This window comes from Cyprinus carpio, chromosome B18 (assembly GCF_018340385.1).
Source record: "Cyprinus carpio isolate SPL01 chromosome B18, ASM1834038v1, whole genome shotgun sequence".
Classification (NCBI taxonomy): Eukaryota; Metazoa; Chordata; class Actinopteri; order Cypriniformes; family Cyprinidae; genus Cyprinus; species Cyprinus carpio.
Genome location: NC_056614.1, coordinates 17,412,247 through 17,428,715, shown reverse-complemented (window position 1 = coordinate 17,428,715; position 16,469 = coordinate 17,412,247). Strand labels below are relative to the sequence as shown.

Below are 16,469 nucleotides of genomic sequence, written 5' to 3'. Positions count from 1 at the left end.
TTCAGTTCAAACTTATCTGAATGGATTCTTCTCATAATTTATCAGAAAAAATATTACTCATGATTAGGGTTGGGAATCGTTAGAAATTTTCTGGTTCCAGTTCCAGTTCCGATTCCGGTTCCATTAAAATCATTAAACAACTATAAAAAAAATAGTGGTAAGGAAAAATGCACAATACTCAACTACTCAGTGCTCAATACTTTTTCTTACTTACTGTGAACTTAATTTAAAGGTTGGCAATGTCAAAATTTAACATATATTACAGTATACAAATGTTCAGGTTCCGATTCCAGTTCCATTTAAATGAACTATTATTATGTTTTTTTACTATTTTACCTTTATTGAATGTAGTGTTGCTGGAAGGTAGTAAGTAATGTTGAGTAATGTTAGTCCATCAATCAGCATGTACTTCAAAGTTGATGTTTTTTACACTATCAATAACATTTTGCTTTTCAAGCAGGAATAAGCTGGATGGCCAAATAGTCCCTTGAGTGCTAATACACTTGTTCATTTCCCTAAATTAATGAAATATAAACTGTTATACTTATAGCCATGTATACACACACTCCATAAAGCCCCTATTTTACAAATAATAATGCAGTCAGAAGATGGTGTGATGTAATGAGTGGTTCCCACATTTTTAAACATTTAAAATGCATGAAAATAAATATTTTCTATCACTTTGTTTATCACTCTTGAAATGACCTGTACACTAAATAATCTAACCCTCATACATAACAATAGAAGTCTATTTATTTAGTGGTCCAAGTTGAAGTCAGTATGTATATTAATAACAAAATGGGACAAATACAATGTAATTTAGTGGCGACATGTACATTCAGATAAAACGACCTGCACAGTTATCAAAGGCGCGTACAGTCATGGGAAACAGGTTTTCGGCAGTTAAAGACACGACACGGGCTCAGTTCCATTCATTAACTTATTTTAATAGATTCAAAAAAAAAATTACCTTAAAACCCTAGTTCAAGTGGTGAATGGAAAAATACAACACAAATGTAAACTATTCTTGAAAATATATATTTTGCAAGGAAGGAGAGTGTTTTTTTTTTTTTTTTTTTTTTTTTTTTTTTTTTTTACACACTATATGCAGATTTGTTTCTTCAATTATTGTAGGCCTAACTGACTGCACGTGCAAGCAATGCGCTTCTGTTATTTATTGCCGCATAGTGTACGAGAGGCATGCGCTGCCTCTTCTGTCAATTCCTCTCTGTGTGTAAACTCTGCCAGACGTGTCAGCAGGATAAATCTCTGTTAGCCGTTGCTGCCAGCGTGGCGTGCCAATGACAGACGGGACAATTCTGCTTGGATCAAACATACAGATGTGGAGTAATTAGTGCTTTCCCCATGGAGCCCATCACTAAGCACATAGTAAAGACAAGAGGCTGCAGAGGTGTACGGCCCTCCCCTGACTCTCCTTTATCAATTTAACGTGTTGGAGTACAGGAGAGGTCATGACCCCTCCGGCTGCACGTAATGGGCCCAATGTGTTTGCGCACGTTCATAAATTACACCCATAGACAAAGGGAGGGGTAAGACCTTAGAGCTAGAGTGGAAAGGACAGTTATTTATGTACACAAAGACTGCTGAGATTTCACCTTTGAGGGGAAATATACATAATAAAAATCTATTTCTGTTATGTATTCTATTTATTAGAGCTTATTATGTTATGAAGCATATAGTATTAATTCTGTAGCTTTTGTGCTCTTCAAATTGACCATTAACTCACAGTGTATTATATTCCTCTTTCAGACCCGGAATATGTGTCTAGCTTCGCTCCTGAAGTACAGTCCTCGAACACTACAGCGCATCAAGAATTTGATTCAGGGGAAGCAGGTCTACATGATCAGCGGTGTCACCTGTATTGATGACCTGGCTGTGGCAGATGAGCTCAAAGTTCCACTTTTGGGCACAGAGCCTGCAGTGACCCAACTATACAGCACTAAATCCGGGGGAAGAAGGATCTTCAGTAGCGCAGGGGTCGACATGCCTCCAGGAAAGTGGGATATATACACCCTGGAGCAGGTCTGTGTGCCAGACATCTGTTTAAACACCTCATGTGAAACTTACATTTAATGATGTAGAAAAAGAATGGAATATGATTCATATGTCTATCTTCCAGCTTCATGAAGGTCTGGCGCGGCTGATGACAGAACACATGGAAGTCCAGCGATGGCTCTTCAAGATAGATAGTGAAGTGGGTGGACGGGGAACGGCCTGTTGTGACGCATGCCACCTAAAATGCCGCCCATGGGCACAGCAGGAGTTTAGCCGCTATGGGCCTGAGCAGTGGAGAACATCACAGTCTCAAATAAAGGTAGGACTGTTTTAGTTTTAAATAAATGATCTTTGAATAACCTTCAGTTATTTTCATTTATGTATGTATTTTTTTTATTTTATTGGAGAAAAAACACATTTTAATTATTTTTATTCATATTGTTATTTTTATTGTAATTATATTTTTATTATATTTTTAAATTTTTAATTATGTTTTTATTTTAATTTTGTTTTACTTTTTAGTTATATTAACTTTAATAAGAATCAGTATAATTTATATGCATCATATGCAACTTTTTTTTTGTTTTCTTTACATGAAATTGAATTTAAGTGGAACTATTTCAGTTCTAAAATACCATAATGTTTAATAAAACATTACATTGGTGATATTACTAAACATTTTGTAAAAACCAAATCTTTTGGTTAGGCAGTGAGCATGACACAGATTTTGCTTTTAACTAATAAAAGAAATCTGTTGACAAAATTTGTTCTGATTTGTTCTTAGTGCAGTTACACCATTCAAATGCACAGTCTTGCATTAGTGAGTGCCTGTTGTGCAACAGTAGCAATTCTAAAGTATCAAGTAGCTTGTTTTTAAATGCGAAATGAAATGTGCCATTTCTTTTATTTTGCAAATGCAGCTACACTTCAGTCACAAGCCCTGTTCATTAGAATTTCCGCTTTGCCTGGTTTTTATATTCACATTCTGTACAAAATGCACCCTTGTCTCAATGACAAGCCTGTCATTACTGACCAAGGCCAAACTTTGATGCCATCATCGTGATTTGTCTAGAGAGTGCTTATGACTCAAATTCATGGGAAATTAATAATGAGTCATTTGAATTGTAGCATATTTATGTATTCTAATTCAAATGTGATGTATTCAACACTCTTGTTGTGTGCTTTAAAAACACATCGGTTTTATCCGCCTGTAATCTTGTTCATAACCCTCTCCTGCATCATATGCCTACAATTTAGCCCTTGATTTAAATACAGTGTTTTGCCATTACACTGTGAGCTTTGTGTAAGCTAATTACAGGGTTATCCTCATTCGCGGCTGTGTGCAAAATCAGACCTAGCTTTTTTTATTCCAGCCTCTTATTGTAGCCTTCTATCCTGGGGGCAAGACGAGGCCGTGTGTCCTACCTCTAAGCTATTAGCTCAGTCCCTCATTCACACTGAGGCCGAGAGAGGAATCTGGGGCTGTAATTGTGGTGGCATTGGTGCTGTTAATTACAGAGGTAAGCGGTTGAGGCCCAGCCAAGCTCCATTATGGTGATGGCAGTGAAGGAGCTTTAAATGGGGGGCTCTTCACCAGCTGGGGTCCCAGTGAGAGGAAAGGGAGCTGGGGCCTGATGAGCTGGCCTCCACCCTTAGGGCTTCTGGGCCATATGGAAGCCAGTACGGGCCTTTATTCTACCTCTTCAACCTTTTTAATCAATGGCAAGCTCTGCTAACAGAATGGAGAGCACAGAGGTTATTTCAGTGTGTCATTCATTTTCTACAGATCTGTATTCACTCTTTTAGTAAAAATATTCTAGAACACATATATCGGTCTAATGTTTTAATTGCAGTGGGTAATAAAGGGTAAATATTGCCTTTTGTTCTTTAAGTAAAAAAAAATTAGTATGTATGACGTCTATTTGCAATTCAATTTTTAAAACGTCCATTTGTAGGCCACTACAAATATTATAATGATTTTGTAATTATCTGACTGCAATTATCAGTGCTCAGAGGCTTCACTTAAGTTTTACGTTTGGCTTTAGTTATAAGTCATAGAAGTTTAAATGCTGTTTTGCCTCTCTAGGGAACTGTCTTTCACTGTAATGCATCCTTTAATTTCCCCCTGTCAAGCCCAGGCCTATGTTGAGCTCCCCCTCTATTTACCCTATTTACTATGTGCACATTGTTTAATTATTGATTGTATAAAGAACCTCTTCGAATGCAGGAGGAAGAATACCAGAACCCATGTGGTCCTATAGAGGAACAGCTACAGAGATAAGTGTGAAAACAGACCTAGAGGCAATGTAAAATAAGACTGTGTGATTCTTTGCAATGTGTTCGGGAGGCCCACACCCTGAGGGGTGTTTCAGCCTTGGGCGAGCCTCACAGCTATTCAGAGAAGATAGGTTAAAGACATGCGGATCTCACTCTATTCAACGGCTGGGTGGACTCATACACGCTACACTTTACACATTACAAACATGCACGTTCTGCCAGCACACGGGTCATTAGACACGAGGGAGCATTATACTAATAGCATCAACAGATAGACAGATTGTCTCCTACTTATTTTATTCAATGCATGTGGGATTACGTGTTGTACCACGTTTATTTTATTAGATTTTGAATGTAACGACACTTTCTGTATTCCTCTTTGGTTAATGTTGCATTTGGGAAATAATCCGCAAATATTTCCATATTATAACCAGGCTTTATTTTCAAACCCATTCAAAATGTCAATTTACCTGATATCACCACATTATATTTCTGCAGGATTTGTTAGTATGCCTAATATCTGATGTATAAGAAAGGTGTATCATAAAGGTATATGGCTTACACACACACACACACACACACACACACACACACACACACACACACACACACACACACACACACACACACACACGCACAAACTGTTTCTGTCCATATAATAAAAGCTAATGGTCTCCAAAACAACACTGGACCTGATCTTTATTGTATGGACAAACAATAACAACACAGACATTTTTGTAAGTGTAAATATCTACTTTTGCTTTTAATTTTGAACAAAAAGGTGAAGATGCCAGACTATTTGTTTTCAGGTGAACTATACCTTTAAGGAAAGCTCCATATTCATTCAAAATTTCAATTTCTATTCAAAATGTCACTTCATATTTGTTTAGTATTATATCTAATATCTGATGTATAGAAACTGTATATCAGAGGGCTTACAAAAAAAAAAAAACACACAAAATTTATAATATATTTCAAAGAAGGGGTTTTACCTAAAACAATAAATGTAATGGGGTCTTTAGTTGCATAAAAAATAAAAAAAAAACATTTTCCAAAATATCTGCTTTTGTTGTTCCAAAGGCATGAAGATGGCAGAATATTTGTTTCAGGGTGAACTATCCCTTTAAAGAAAGCTTTAAAAAAAGCCCTATATCCCTTTTAGGAGGGATGCTGTTGACTATGCTCGTGACTGCAAAGTCGCTCTTCCTAATGTAGAGATAAAGCAGCAATCAAAGCACACAGGAGACGTCTATTTTATTTATCTATTTTCAAATAGCTCATCTTTATGTGGAAGCCAAGCAAGGCCCGAATCCTCTCTCACAGTACAGCTCGCAGTTTAAGTCCAAATAAAGAATGGCAAAAATTATTCCCTCTCGCTTTCCTTCCCTCCCCGCTGTTTGTGTGAAGTGCATTGGCAAATTCTCAGAGCACGCCTGCTCTTTCGCGGGGAACGAAGGCCGTTTCCTTACACTTTTTGCCGCACCATTGTGTGCTTTATGGCTTGTATCGGGGGTGAAATCACAGCGCAGCGATTGACCCTGGCTCTTCTGGTACTTGAATATGATGATGATTGTTTCATGACTTGAATATCAACAGTATCGTATCTTCCCATTTTGAGACAACTTCTTCAGTGATGTCAGATTTGTTTGAACATTATAAATGTACTTGAAAAGGATAAAGACTTTATGGAAAACAAAAATCGATTCATCCTTACATCTTCTTAACCTGCAGTTCTCAAGGTTGTAAAACAGGACCTATTGACTTGTTAAAAGCGCTTAAATAAAAAAGGGCCTTTTATTAAATTGTTTCCCACCAAAAAGATTCTTTCCCCTTTTATGTTCTGCTATGTTAGAATCTGTTTTCTATACATCTCATTGCAGTTGTAAGCACAAACTATGCACTTATGTGCAATCCGTAAGTGCTCTGTCCATTTTTCCCTGCTTTGAGAGGTCCTTAAGGTGAAATTCTTTCTCTTACTAACCAACAGGTTTTAAGAGGCACTCACAGGAAGTCAAACATTGCAATTAACAACATAATTAAGTGTCAAAGCCATTATGGTGTTTTCTAGTTACAGAAACAAGGCCTGTATTGATCAGAAACAGACCCTGATTGATCTGCTGATCGATTGGCTTGCATGGGTATTTATCTGCCAGCATGTGTCAGTTGTTATTGGGGACAGGTGCAGTTACTATTGCCTTCTATTGCCTACAGCCGTGGCAATGGGCTGTCAATCAACATCAACCACCACCCCCACCCCTGTGCTTTCGTAAGGCATGTCAAATTAAGACACACTTCAGTAGTTACTGATTCATCAAGGGTGTCGACACTATGTAGTGCTATATGTTTTTTTAAATCAGGCCCAGACACTTTAGAAATTGCTTTATAGCATAAAAGTCAAGATATTCATTTTATTTAGGTTGCTCAATGGAGCTTAGAGGATTTTCATTATGCCTTTGCTTTTATCTTTCATTTTGATGCAGGAGTCGGTGATGATCAAGTTCTTAGAGGAGGTTCCTCATCTTCTGGCTTCATATGCACATCCGGCCAACACATCCTGCTATGCCACATGGACCTGTTTCCTAGAACACTTCCTCAGGGAAGGTAGCTTCAACCAATTTTGCAAAGTACCTCTAACCAATTACTTGTCAGATCTTCCTTGGTAGTCTTTTCTTTGTATCCATCTCCTTCCAAAGGTGGAGTGATAGAAGCTTTCCCGCCTTCGGATAGTGTGACATGTCTGACGGTGGATCTTCTGGTGGAGCCAGGGGGAGATGTTTGCATGCTGTCCTGTGGAGATCAACTGCGTGGGCCCAGTGGGTTGGAAGTGGTGGGCTGCACCGTACCTCAGACCTCCATCTGCCCTGATGTCTTGCACTCCATTTGCACTCGTGTGGGTCAGGCCTGTCAGAAGCGCTCCATCATGGGCCACATCTCCCTAGATCTAGTAACCTTCCTGGATCCCAGCAACCTGGAACAGCAGGTTAGAGAGCCAGTTCAGTACTCAGTCTTTAAAACACTTATATAAAACACTTTATATTTTTACACTACCATTCAAAAGTTTGGGGTCAGTAAGATTTAGAGTAAGAATACTTGTAGTCAGTAAGGATTCATTAAATTGATCAGTGCCAGTGAAGCCTATTACATTGTTACAAAAAAATATTATTTCAACTAATGTTCTTTTAAATATGTATTCATCGAAGAATCCTGAAAAAAGTTATCGCAGTTTCTACCAAAATTGTAATCAACTGTTATCAACATTGATAATAATAAGAAATGTTGAAACGACATGGGGGTAAGTGATTAATGACAAAATTTTCATTTTGGGGTGGAGCATTCCTTCAACGTACATTTGAATAAGAATATAGATACTGTAACATATAAGCTAAATTTATAGGTATGACATTATGCAGTACATTTATAGGTATGACATTAGGCAGTACACTGGGATAGATAACGCTTTTAAAAGCATAATATAATGGTAACATTTACGCATTTGTCAGACACTTATTTCCTAAGCAACTTATAGTGCAAGGTATAGGTTTTTATCAGCAGTGTTTCCTGGGAATCGAACCCACAACCTTTGTATTGCTAGCACCAAGCTCTACCATTTGAGCTCCAGGAACAATGAAAGCACTCAGCTCTATCTATCTTTTATCAAACAAGCTCTCTCAGAAACAAATTGACCCTTAAATGTCAGTGGTGTGTTTTACAGCTCTATGAAAACAGAACCTGCCATGTTAAGAAGCTGTTGAGAGTTAGATGGGATCTGACATGTGGCCCTGTTCTCACCTTAGAATATAGATAGTGTGAGGGTTCAATCTGCTGGTTTGGGGCTCTTATTGAGATGTTATAGGACACTCCTATAGGTTCCCCTTAAGAGCTGTACAGATGAGAGAATGACAAGGGGCTAATGTGCCAAAAGGCTATCTAATAAACTGTCAGGTCTTATTGTGTCAATAAACTAATTCCCCTTTTAAGGCCTTGCCCCCTGACCTTACAACACCCCTGCTATGTAGTGGTGTCAGACAGGAGGTCAGGCCGGAGTGTCTTTTCCTCAGACGATAGGGTTCTTGGTCACTGTCAAGACAGATTGGACACTATAATGCTTTTGATCGCACATTACTGTTGATGTTCTTTTTGGCTTGGTTATTTATGAGATTTTCTCATTATTTTTTCAATTTCTGTAAAAACTGCATTAAAACACTACACTAGTAAATTTGAAATATTATGTTGTGCAGTTATATAAAGAGTTTTATTTCTAATCTTTTTGACAGCATAAGATAATGTAGTAACAGTTAATTTAGATGTTAATTTAGACCTCATGAAGCTCATTTTAAGGTTACCTAAATAAACATGTTTTACAGTGCAAAGCCAACCCTGACAGTAGGAGGTAATCTAGCATTCCTTGCATTTCAGACCATTCGCTTTGCATCTCTGCCAAAGGACATGACAACTGAAAAATCTCTGTGGGGGAAAAAGGAGGGGATGCATTAAAATAAATCTGAGTCTAATGTAGAAAAAATGGTATGGATTTGACCTCACTGACCTCGCTGTGTTAGACATTGATTTAGTCATTTTTCAAAACTTGCGTTTCTAAATTTAGGTCTGTTTATTAAGTCATGGAATGTGAATATCCCCTTTGGAAACATTATACATAGTGCAAATGATAAGTGAGCAAAGGAGTGATTATATAACTAGGCAACATGATACATAATTAATTAGAGTACTGTGATTTTTATCAATGATCCCTGCTGGCAGGCCTAAGATGGAAATGTGTCTTGTCACATTGTTCTTTTAGCGATTCCCACTACCACTAGAGGGTGGCAGAACACACTCACATTGTATTCACTACATCTGTCACTATTGCATACAGAAGACCTCCTCTCTGTTGTTGTTAATGTTTCAGGGCCCTTTGCGGGGATGGACTGACCTGTTGGTGTAAGCTAAAGCTTTTGTTTGTGTTGTAATCGTGTGTATGTTCTTGAAATGTATAAGATGTTACAGCTCTGAAAAATAGCTTATGACATTTACTTAACACAGTGAAAGTCTAAAGCCCCCATTGAGTCAGCGGTTGATTTCTTACAGCTCCATATGCACATTATGCTATTTATCATTCTGAAATGGTGAAATGCTATAGAACAGATATATTTTCAAATGAATGTCACATGCTGCTGTTTTAATCATTGACTCAGTTGGCATGCTGTGATTTTAAAATAGATGATTGACTTTGGAAGTCAAAGAACGGCAGCTTTTTTTAGATAAATTATGCATTGAGGTGGAATGTAGTCTTCCACAGAAACAGACAATTTCACACTTGAATCTCATATAGTCTCCTGATAGAATAGCTTTTACTCCTGCAAATGAAAGTAATTCATACATTATTCTGATTGAATAGCACCAGGATTCTCTATATTATGGATTCACAGAGGCACGGGATGATTTTTTTCAGCGTATCTTACGGAGAATAAACTGCACACACAATTAAAAGCGACAAAAGGAATTCAGACGGATAAATCCAAACATTACTGTCCCATCTCTCCTGGCACAGAGGGAGACAGATCTGCCAGACTAGTGCTAACCTGTCTCTATTTAAACATCAATTTACATTCAGACCTGTTGCTAAAAGCAGTCTGTATTTTTTGTATGTGTGGGGGAGAGGTGGGTCGCATGTGTTTGCCCTTGCAGGCTTGCTTCACATTGTGTGCAAAGGGAGGCTCAGCTGCAAGATTGCAGTTTTTAATGAAAGTGAAGGGGCTATAAAAGACAGGTACAATCTGGGCGTATATATCAAGCGCCTTTGTTAAGGGTGACAAAGAAGCAGGCTTGGCTGATTCTACAGACTGGCTAAATGGTCCCACCTATCCCACAAGCACAGGTATTAAGTATGAACGGGAGGCACTGCTGGGTGAATTCAGCTCTCTATATTGAGGTCTTCCTGTAAGTCTGGAGTCCTGTTTTCAAAGGTCATTGCTTCACTTTATCCCTTTACAGGAGCTATTTTTAAAAGGAATTTCCTTTTTGGTTGCTTAGTTTTTAAAAGAGCGTTTAAATTGTTTTTTAGAAAGTCAAATTTAGAATGAAAGAAATAGTTCACCCAGCAATGGAAATTTGCTGAAAATTGACTTGCCTTCAGGCCATCCAAGATGTAGATGAGTTTGTTTCACTTGCTCACCAATGGATCATTCGCAGAATTGCCATCAGAATTATAGACCAAACAGCTGATAAAAACAAAACAATAATCCACAAGTGAACCACATAATTCCAGTCCATCAACGAACATAGTGTAGTGTGAAAGCTTTGTGTTTATAATAAAATAATTAAGACCATGTTTAACTTTAAACTGCTTCCAGCTAAAATAATATATTTGAGTCCTCAATCCATAATATCGCTTTCTTCAGTAAAAAAGTTGTTATGTCTGAATCAGGAGAGAAATATGCATAGATCAAGCACCATTTACATAAGAAAACAGTCCAAAACAGTTCTAAACAAATATGTTGATGTGAGAGGACAACAGGGGATGGACCTTTTCACTGGAGGAAGCATTATTATGGATTATGGACACTACACAAGATGTTAATTAATGGACTGGAGTTGTGTGGATTATTAAGACATCTGAACTCTCATTCTGATTCTCTCATTCCGCCACCCATTCACTGCTAAGTTTATTCAAATCTTTTCCGATTAAGGAAAAAAACACATCTACATTTAGGATGGTCTGAGGGTGAGTACATTTTCAGCAAATTTTCATCTTTGGGTGAACTATTCCTTAAACTAAGTAATGTTGGAAAAATTAATCTGGAGGACAGAACATCAACTTGTATATTAGTTTCAACAGAGGAATATGTTTTCTTGTTAAAAGGACAGAATAAAACAAGCAAATTACATAAACAATCCTTTATTCTCTTTCTTTTTAATAGTTTTTATATACTGAAATTAATTAGTGTTTGCAGCTGAAATTAAGCCAGTGTAAATAAATGATTCGGTTCACTGTATTTCAGCATGTGAATGGTAAGCACGATACGGTGATCATAAAGTGATTTCAGCAGCCGGGCCACCATTTGCATTCGCTGGCAGCAGCGTTTAGGTTGACAAATAGGGACGACAGGAGAGTCAGCCAACTGCCACTTAGTTATTAACAACTCCTTCACTGGTGATTTATTTGCCACTTTTTGAAGAGAGGGCATAGCTATTAGATTATTATCAGGGAAAATTAGCCCTGTTTAAGCATAAGGCCACGACTGGGCCTGACCCCTTAATATCCTTATAATGATGCCATTAACCATACAGATGTGAAGAGAGTCTCCAGTTGAGCTTTAGACACAGTATGCTACGCTCTCTCTCTTTCTCTCTCTCATGCACACACACAATGTCTGTTGAGCTCCGTTTTTTTCTGCAAATACAGTTTTGAAATATCCATCTGTCTGTTTGTTTTAAATTTCTGCCATTGTCTACTTGTTGGCTAAAAATAATTGAATAGTTATTTTGATTTATGTGTTGTATCTGCTGACTTATGTCTGTGTGCACTGGTTTGTATTTAGGTATGGGCTATTGATCTTGACCTGGGCTACAGTAACCAGTTGGCCATGACACAGCTGATGCTCATGATGACAAGGGGGACGCTGGACTGCCGCACCAGTAAATTGGAGGTTCCTCCTCCAGTCAGAGACGTGAAGTCTTCTGTATGCAATGCTAGAATAAAGACCAAAGCTGTAAGAATCTGTAAATGCAATTAAAATATCCACTCTCTCTTTCAGCATTAAGATGACATGATTGTTATATACTGGATTTGAAATATGGCATTAAAACATAAGATTTTATTTTAGAATAGTTCAGCCTTAAAGACAGCCTTAAAGAGATAATTAAATCAAAAATGTAAATTCTGTCATTGACTCACCCTCATGACATTCTAAACCTAAGTATAGGTTTGGGATAGGTAAGATTTTAAAAATATTTTTGAAAGAAAATTCTTATGTTCACAAAGGCTACATTTATTTGATCTAAAATACAGTAAAACAATAATATTTAGAAATATTTCTATTATTATAATGGATCAGTGTCACATGGTTCTTCAAAAATCATTCTAATATTCTGATTATCAGTGTTATTAACAGTTTTGCTGCTTAACATTTTTGTGGAAACTGACATTTTTTTCTGGATTCTTTGATTAATAGAAATGTCAAAAGGACTGTATTTATTTGAAATAGAATTTTATTGTAACAGTATAAAAGTCTTCACTGACAGTTGTAATCAATTTAATGCATTCTTGCTTAATACAAGCATTAATAAAACCAATGCAATAAAGTTGATGGGGACCATAGGATGTCAAAAAGTACCAAGAAATCATTATAAAAGTAGTCTATGCAACTTGTGTTATATTCTTTACCGTTCGTGATCACCATTCAGTTTTAATGCATGGTAAAGAACAGCATAGACATCTTGCTATACTTATCTTCTTTGCGTTCCACAGTAGAATAAAGTCATACAGGTCCTGAGGGTGAGTAAATGATGACAGAGCTTTACATATCGGGTGAAAAACGTCACTTAAAAGGTTATGCTCTAAACTGTTTGGGATTCTTTTAGCTCTTTAAAGCACAAGAATGTCGTTATCCCGAATGTGTTCTCTGAGACCAGACCAGAGAGCAATAAAAGTCCTCTGCTGAATATTATCCTGATAAATCACGGCATCCATAAAGATTGATCTAGCTAAGCTTTGTTGTTTTATTTTGGTTAAATACAACTAAACGCTGTAATTACGCTTCCGACCTGATTGGTGTTTAGAAGAAGCTGAATTCATTATCATTTTGATAGATGAGCCTAAATAATCAGCCCATAAATAATGCATACCATATTCATTATGCATGTGTATGCATGCCTGAGCACCTCATCAACCTGATGCCAGCCCCTAAACAATAGACTTCCTTTATTAGTGACAAACCAGAGTTTACGCTTGTTAATCTGCGACTTGTATTATTTTATCAAACATTCATTTAGTTTGTATGTGCTTCTATCGCCCGGCTCTCGCCTGCCTGTCTTAATGGCTCCGGCTTTGGCCATCATTCAGGCCCAGAATATTACAAACACAATTAAAACCCTGCAGGAAAAGCTTTTTATTGTTGTTTGAGGATAGTGTGTCTGACAGCCAAAAACAGAGTTCCATAGAAGAGAATTACTCATGCCCCGCACACCGTGCAAGGGCTTTACCCTCCGCTTCATATCTGTCACTGAGAATATGCCTCATGCCCGCTATGAGTCCTGCGAGTCCTGCCACTCTTAACTAATCCGCTCCTGTGGCGTTCTTTTAGACACATCTTTTATCTGCCGTGTCTGTGGGCGTTGTTGGGTTTTAGAGGAAACCTTTCTGTTTTCTGTATAACCTAATAACACAGGACTCTTTCTCCCCAGTGCCCTATATGACTATGAGACTAATGCCTAATGTTTCTCCATTTGGGATTTTGAAACCCTTCTATTTGTTTCTAGCAAGGCTGTTATTGCTGTCCCCGAGAGGTTAATTTATCATTTAGATATACTGGTCAAATTTTTAGCAACAGAATCACATGCAGTTTGTTGATTAACTCTGTGTATTTGTTCTCTCCTCAGCAAACCTCAGTGACCAATCGCTTTGCAGTGATGTGCACCCGACTTCTACACACCAATCTTTCTTTGGTATATTATAGCACATTTTTTCTGATGTGCAAAGCGCAGGGCATAGGTTATGATGTCAAGGTAAAACCTTTGCTTGTTTTCCAATAATACAGCTGGAGTTCTTTGATTGCAGAGCAAGTGTTTCAATATATTTAATATTTGTTTCAGGCAAGGCAAGGCACTGTATTCGCCCTCCATGACAGCAGAGATCGAAGAAGCCTTGGCATGCTGTGAGTTCCCACAAGAAGCAGGCAGACGCATTACCCTTATCTTTCTCCGGCTCTGTTTTCCCTTCCTCTGTCCCCATTACCATTAGAGATATATCTAGACCTTGAGCACACTCCCAAGTGCAGATTATACATTATGTAGTGAATACCTCAACCCAAAATGTGGCAGCGCACAAAATACTGCCAAGTCGAATTAAAGGCATTCATCACATAAATCCTATACCTATCCCATTGAAGCCCAGCTTTCCTTCCTCATTTCTCCCTGAAGATAGCACACTCTTTAAGGCTGAGAGTTCTCATTAAGCTCCTTACAGCCCCACAGCCAAACAAGGTGATTGTTTTTTTGTTTTTCTCTGATGGTTCTGGGGGATCATTAGTAAGCTCGTTTGTTTCTGTGTGTCGTTAACAGAACAATCTCGGAGGATCTCCAGGGAGCTCTGCTGACCTTTGCTCGCAACCTGTCAATCATTCATCAGGAAATATCAGCTCCAAATATGCAAGGAGCAAACAATTTTAAGGTATGTGGATGTCGTTTTTTCTTAACCTACTCTTAAAAGACCAGCTAAAATGGTATGTTCTTCACTTCACATTCAGATCATGCATCTACAAATTACATTCTTAGTAAAAAGGTACAAAGCTGTCACTGGGGTGATACCATGAGGTAGAAAAGAACCTTATTTACCCCTAAATGCTACATATTAGTGCTTTAAAAAGTGCATATTAAGACTTAATATTAATACATATTAATACCCTGTGAGAGTTTGGTACCTTTTTTTCTAAGAGTGTAGAACATTAATCACAATGATTCTTGGTGGTTTCACCATATAACATATCATGGTTTTAGTTCCTTTCGAACACTCAGGGTCACTTTACAAAGACAAAGTATGAATTATGACCATCAAATAATTAACAGAAATATATCCACAATGGAGCAGTAAGAATCAGTCACTCAGTAGAGGAGCTGCATCAAGTTTACTCCACCACTTGCTCCAAAAGGCTCTGCAAAACTTTAGTGTAATGCTAGTAATAATAAACTTCATCCTTCATAGTGTTCAAGGTTGTTTAATTTAATAATCTCATATTTTTCAAGTCAAATTTAAGACAACAATTGGCAGCATATTACCTTTGACAAATGATGAATAGACTGGGCCATATAGGTTCAGTGAAAGAAATTGTTAACTTCCAGTTTGCACCAAACCGTTTGTTGCAATCTTTTCTAAATATGCTATTCTAAAGAAATTATTGTTAGCGTTATAACTAAAGTTTATTATTACCAACATTATACCAATGTTTTGCTGAGTCTTTTTAGGGCGAAGAGTAGTGAATTTGAGCTTTTGGTCAAATTCAGATGAGAACTCATCACACTTAAGCACATGTTTTGAGAAAACGTCAATTGTGTATCATAATAACATTTCATACAATACACAAGGTATTCATTTATTAAAGTCAAGGCTTTATCTCTATCTGTATTATCTGCAGCTGAAATCATTCAAATGTAGAACTCTGTAGACAATGTTGGATACTGTGAGTGAACTGTAGATTCATTGACACTACCTGAATAGCTGCATTCAACACAATGTTACTTAATTTTATCGAGAAATTCTCATTCACTGTTCAGTGGCTAGAGGTTAGGATCTGTAGTCAGACATACTGACTGAATGTCTGCTATTGTTTGCTTTTATAAGGACCTTATCAAGGACATTGAGGAAGTCCTGGGCATGACCATACAAAACCAAACCACATCTCAAGAAGAAAAGGAGATTACTGCAGCCGAAAGCGAACATTTATAATCTCATAAACCTTACAGAACAACCCTAAATTAATCAACATGCTTCTAGAGTATCATACAATAGCATTTACACATTCAGTTATAATTGCTGTAACCAAACAATTCTATAGAACTTAGTTATAGCTGTAAAGTGGCTAACATACAGTAACATTAAAAGGAGATACACGCATCTATAAATTTGCTTGAGTGGATTTCTCCATGACATTTTTAGATCACATTGTTATAGTGATCTAAACTATTGTACATTTACATCTAGAAAGATTAACAATGTGAAAAGGATAATTACATTTAAGTTACATGTGCCATTCATGACATTTAGCTCTTAATAGCTAGAGATACAATGTTGCTTAATCAGTAAACTATATAATTGGTACATATAATATAATCACTTACAAATAATACATTTTGATAGTTTTTAACAGTACCAACATCCAGATAATAATCAGATCTGTTGTAAGTTATTTCAAGAAAACCGTCAATAAATTGTAACGTTATTGTGGATTCAGGAGATTGTTTTT

General features: G+C 37.2%; 1 protein-coding gene across 4 annotated transcripts in view; it reads left to right on the top strand.

The window, feature by feature from the left end:
• Nucleotides 1-16,469, top strand: part of iqch (IQ motif containing H) — a 27,238-nt gene extending 10,769 nt beyond the window's left edge. For all 4 annotated transcript variants that reach the window (XM_042744106.1, XM_042744107.1, XM_042744104.1 and 1 more), the window contains 9 exons: nt 1,771-2,043; nt 2,141-2,335; nt 6,774-6,894; nt 6,987-7,273; nt 11,832-12,002; nt 13,891-14,016; nt 14,104-14,165; nt 14,572-14,680; nt 15,848-16,469. In XM_042744106.1, the coding sequence (XP_042600040.1) occupies nt 1,771-2,043; nt 2,141-2,335; nt 6,774-6,894; nt 6,987-7,273; nt 11,832-12,002; nt 13,891-14,016; nt 14,104-14,165; nt 14,572-14,680; nt 15,848-15,952 (1,449 nt within the window). In that variant the 3' untranslated portion in view covers nt 15,953-16,469. The remainder of the gene's footprint in view (nt 1-1,770; nt 2,044-2,140; nt 2,336-6,773; nt 6,895-6,986; nt 7,274-11,831; nt 12,003-13,890; nt 14,017-14,103; nt 14,166-14,571; nt 14,681-15,847) is intronic.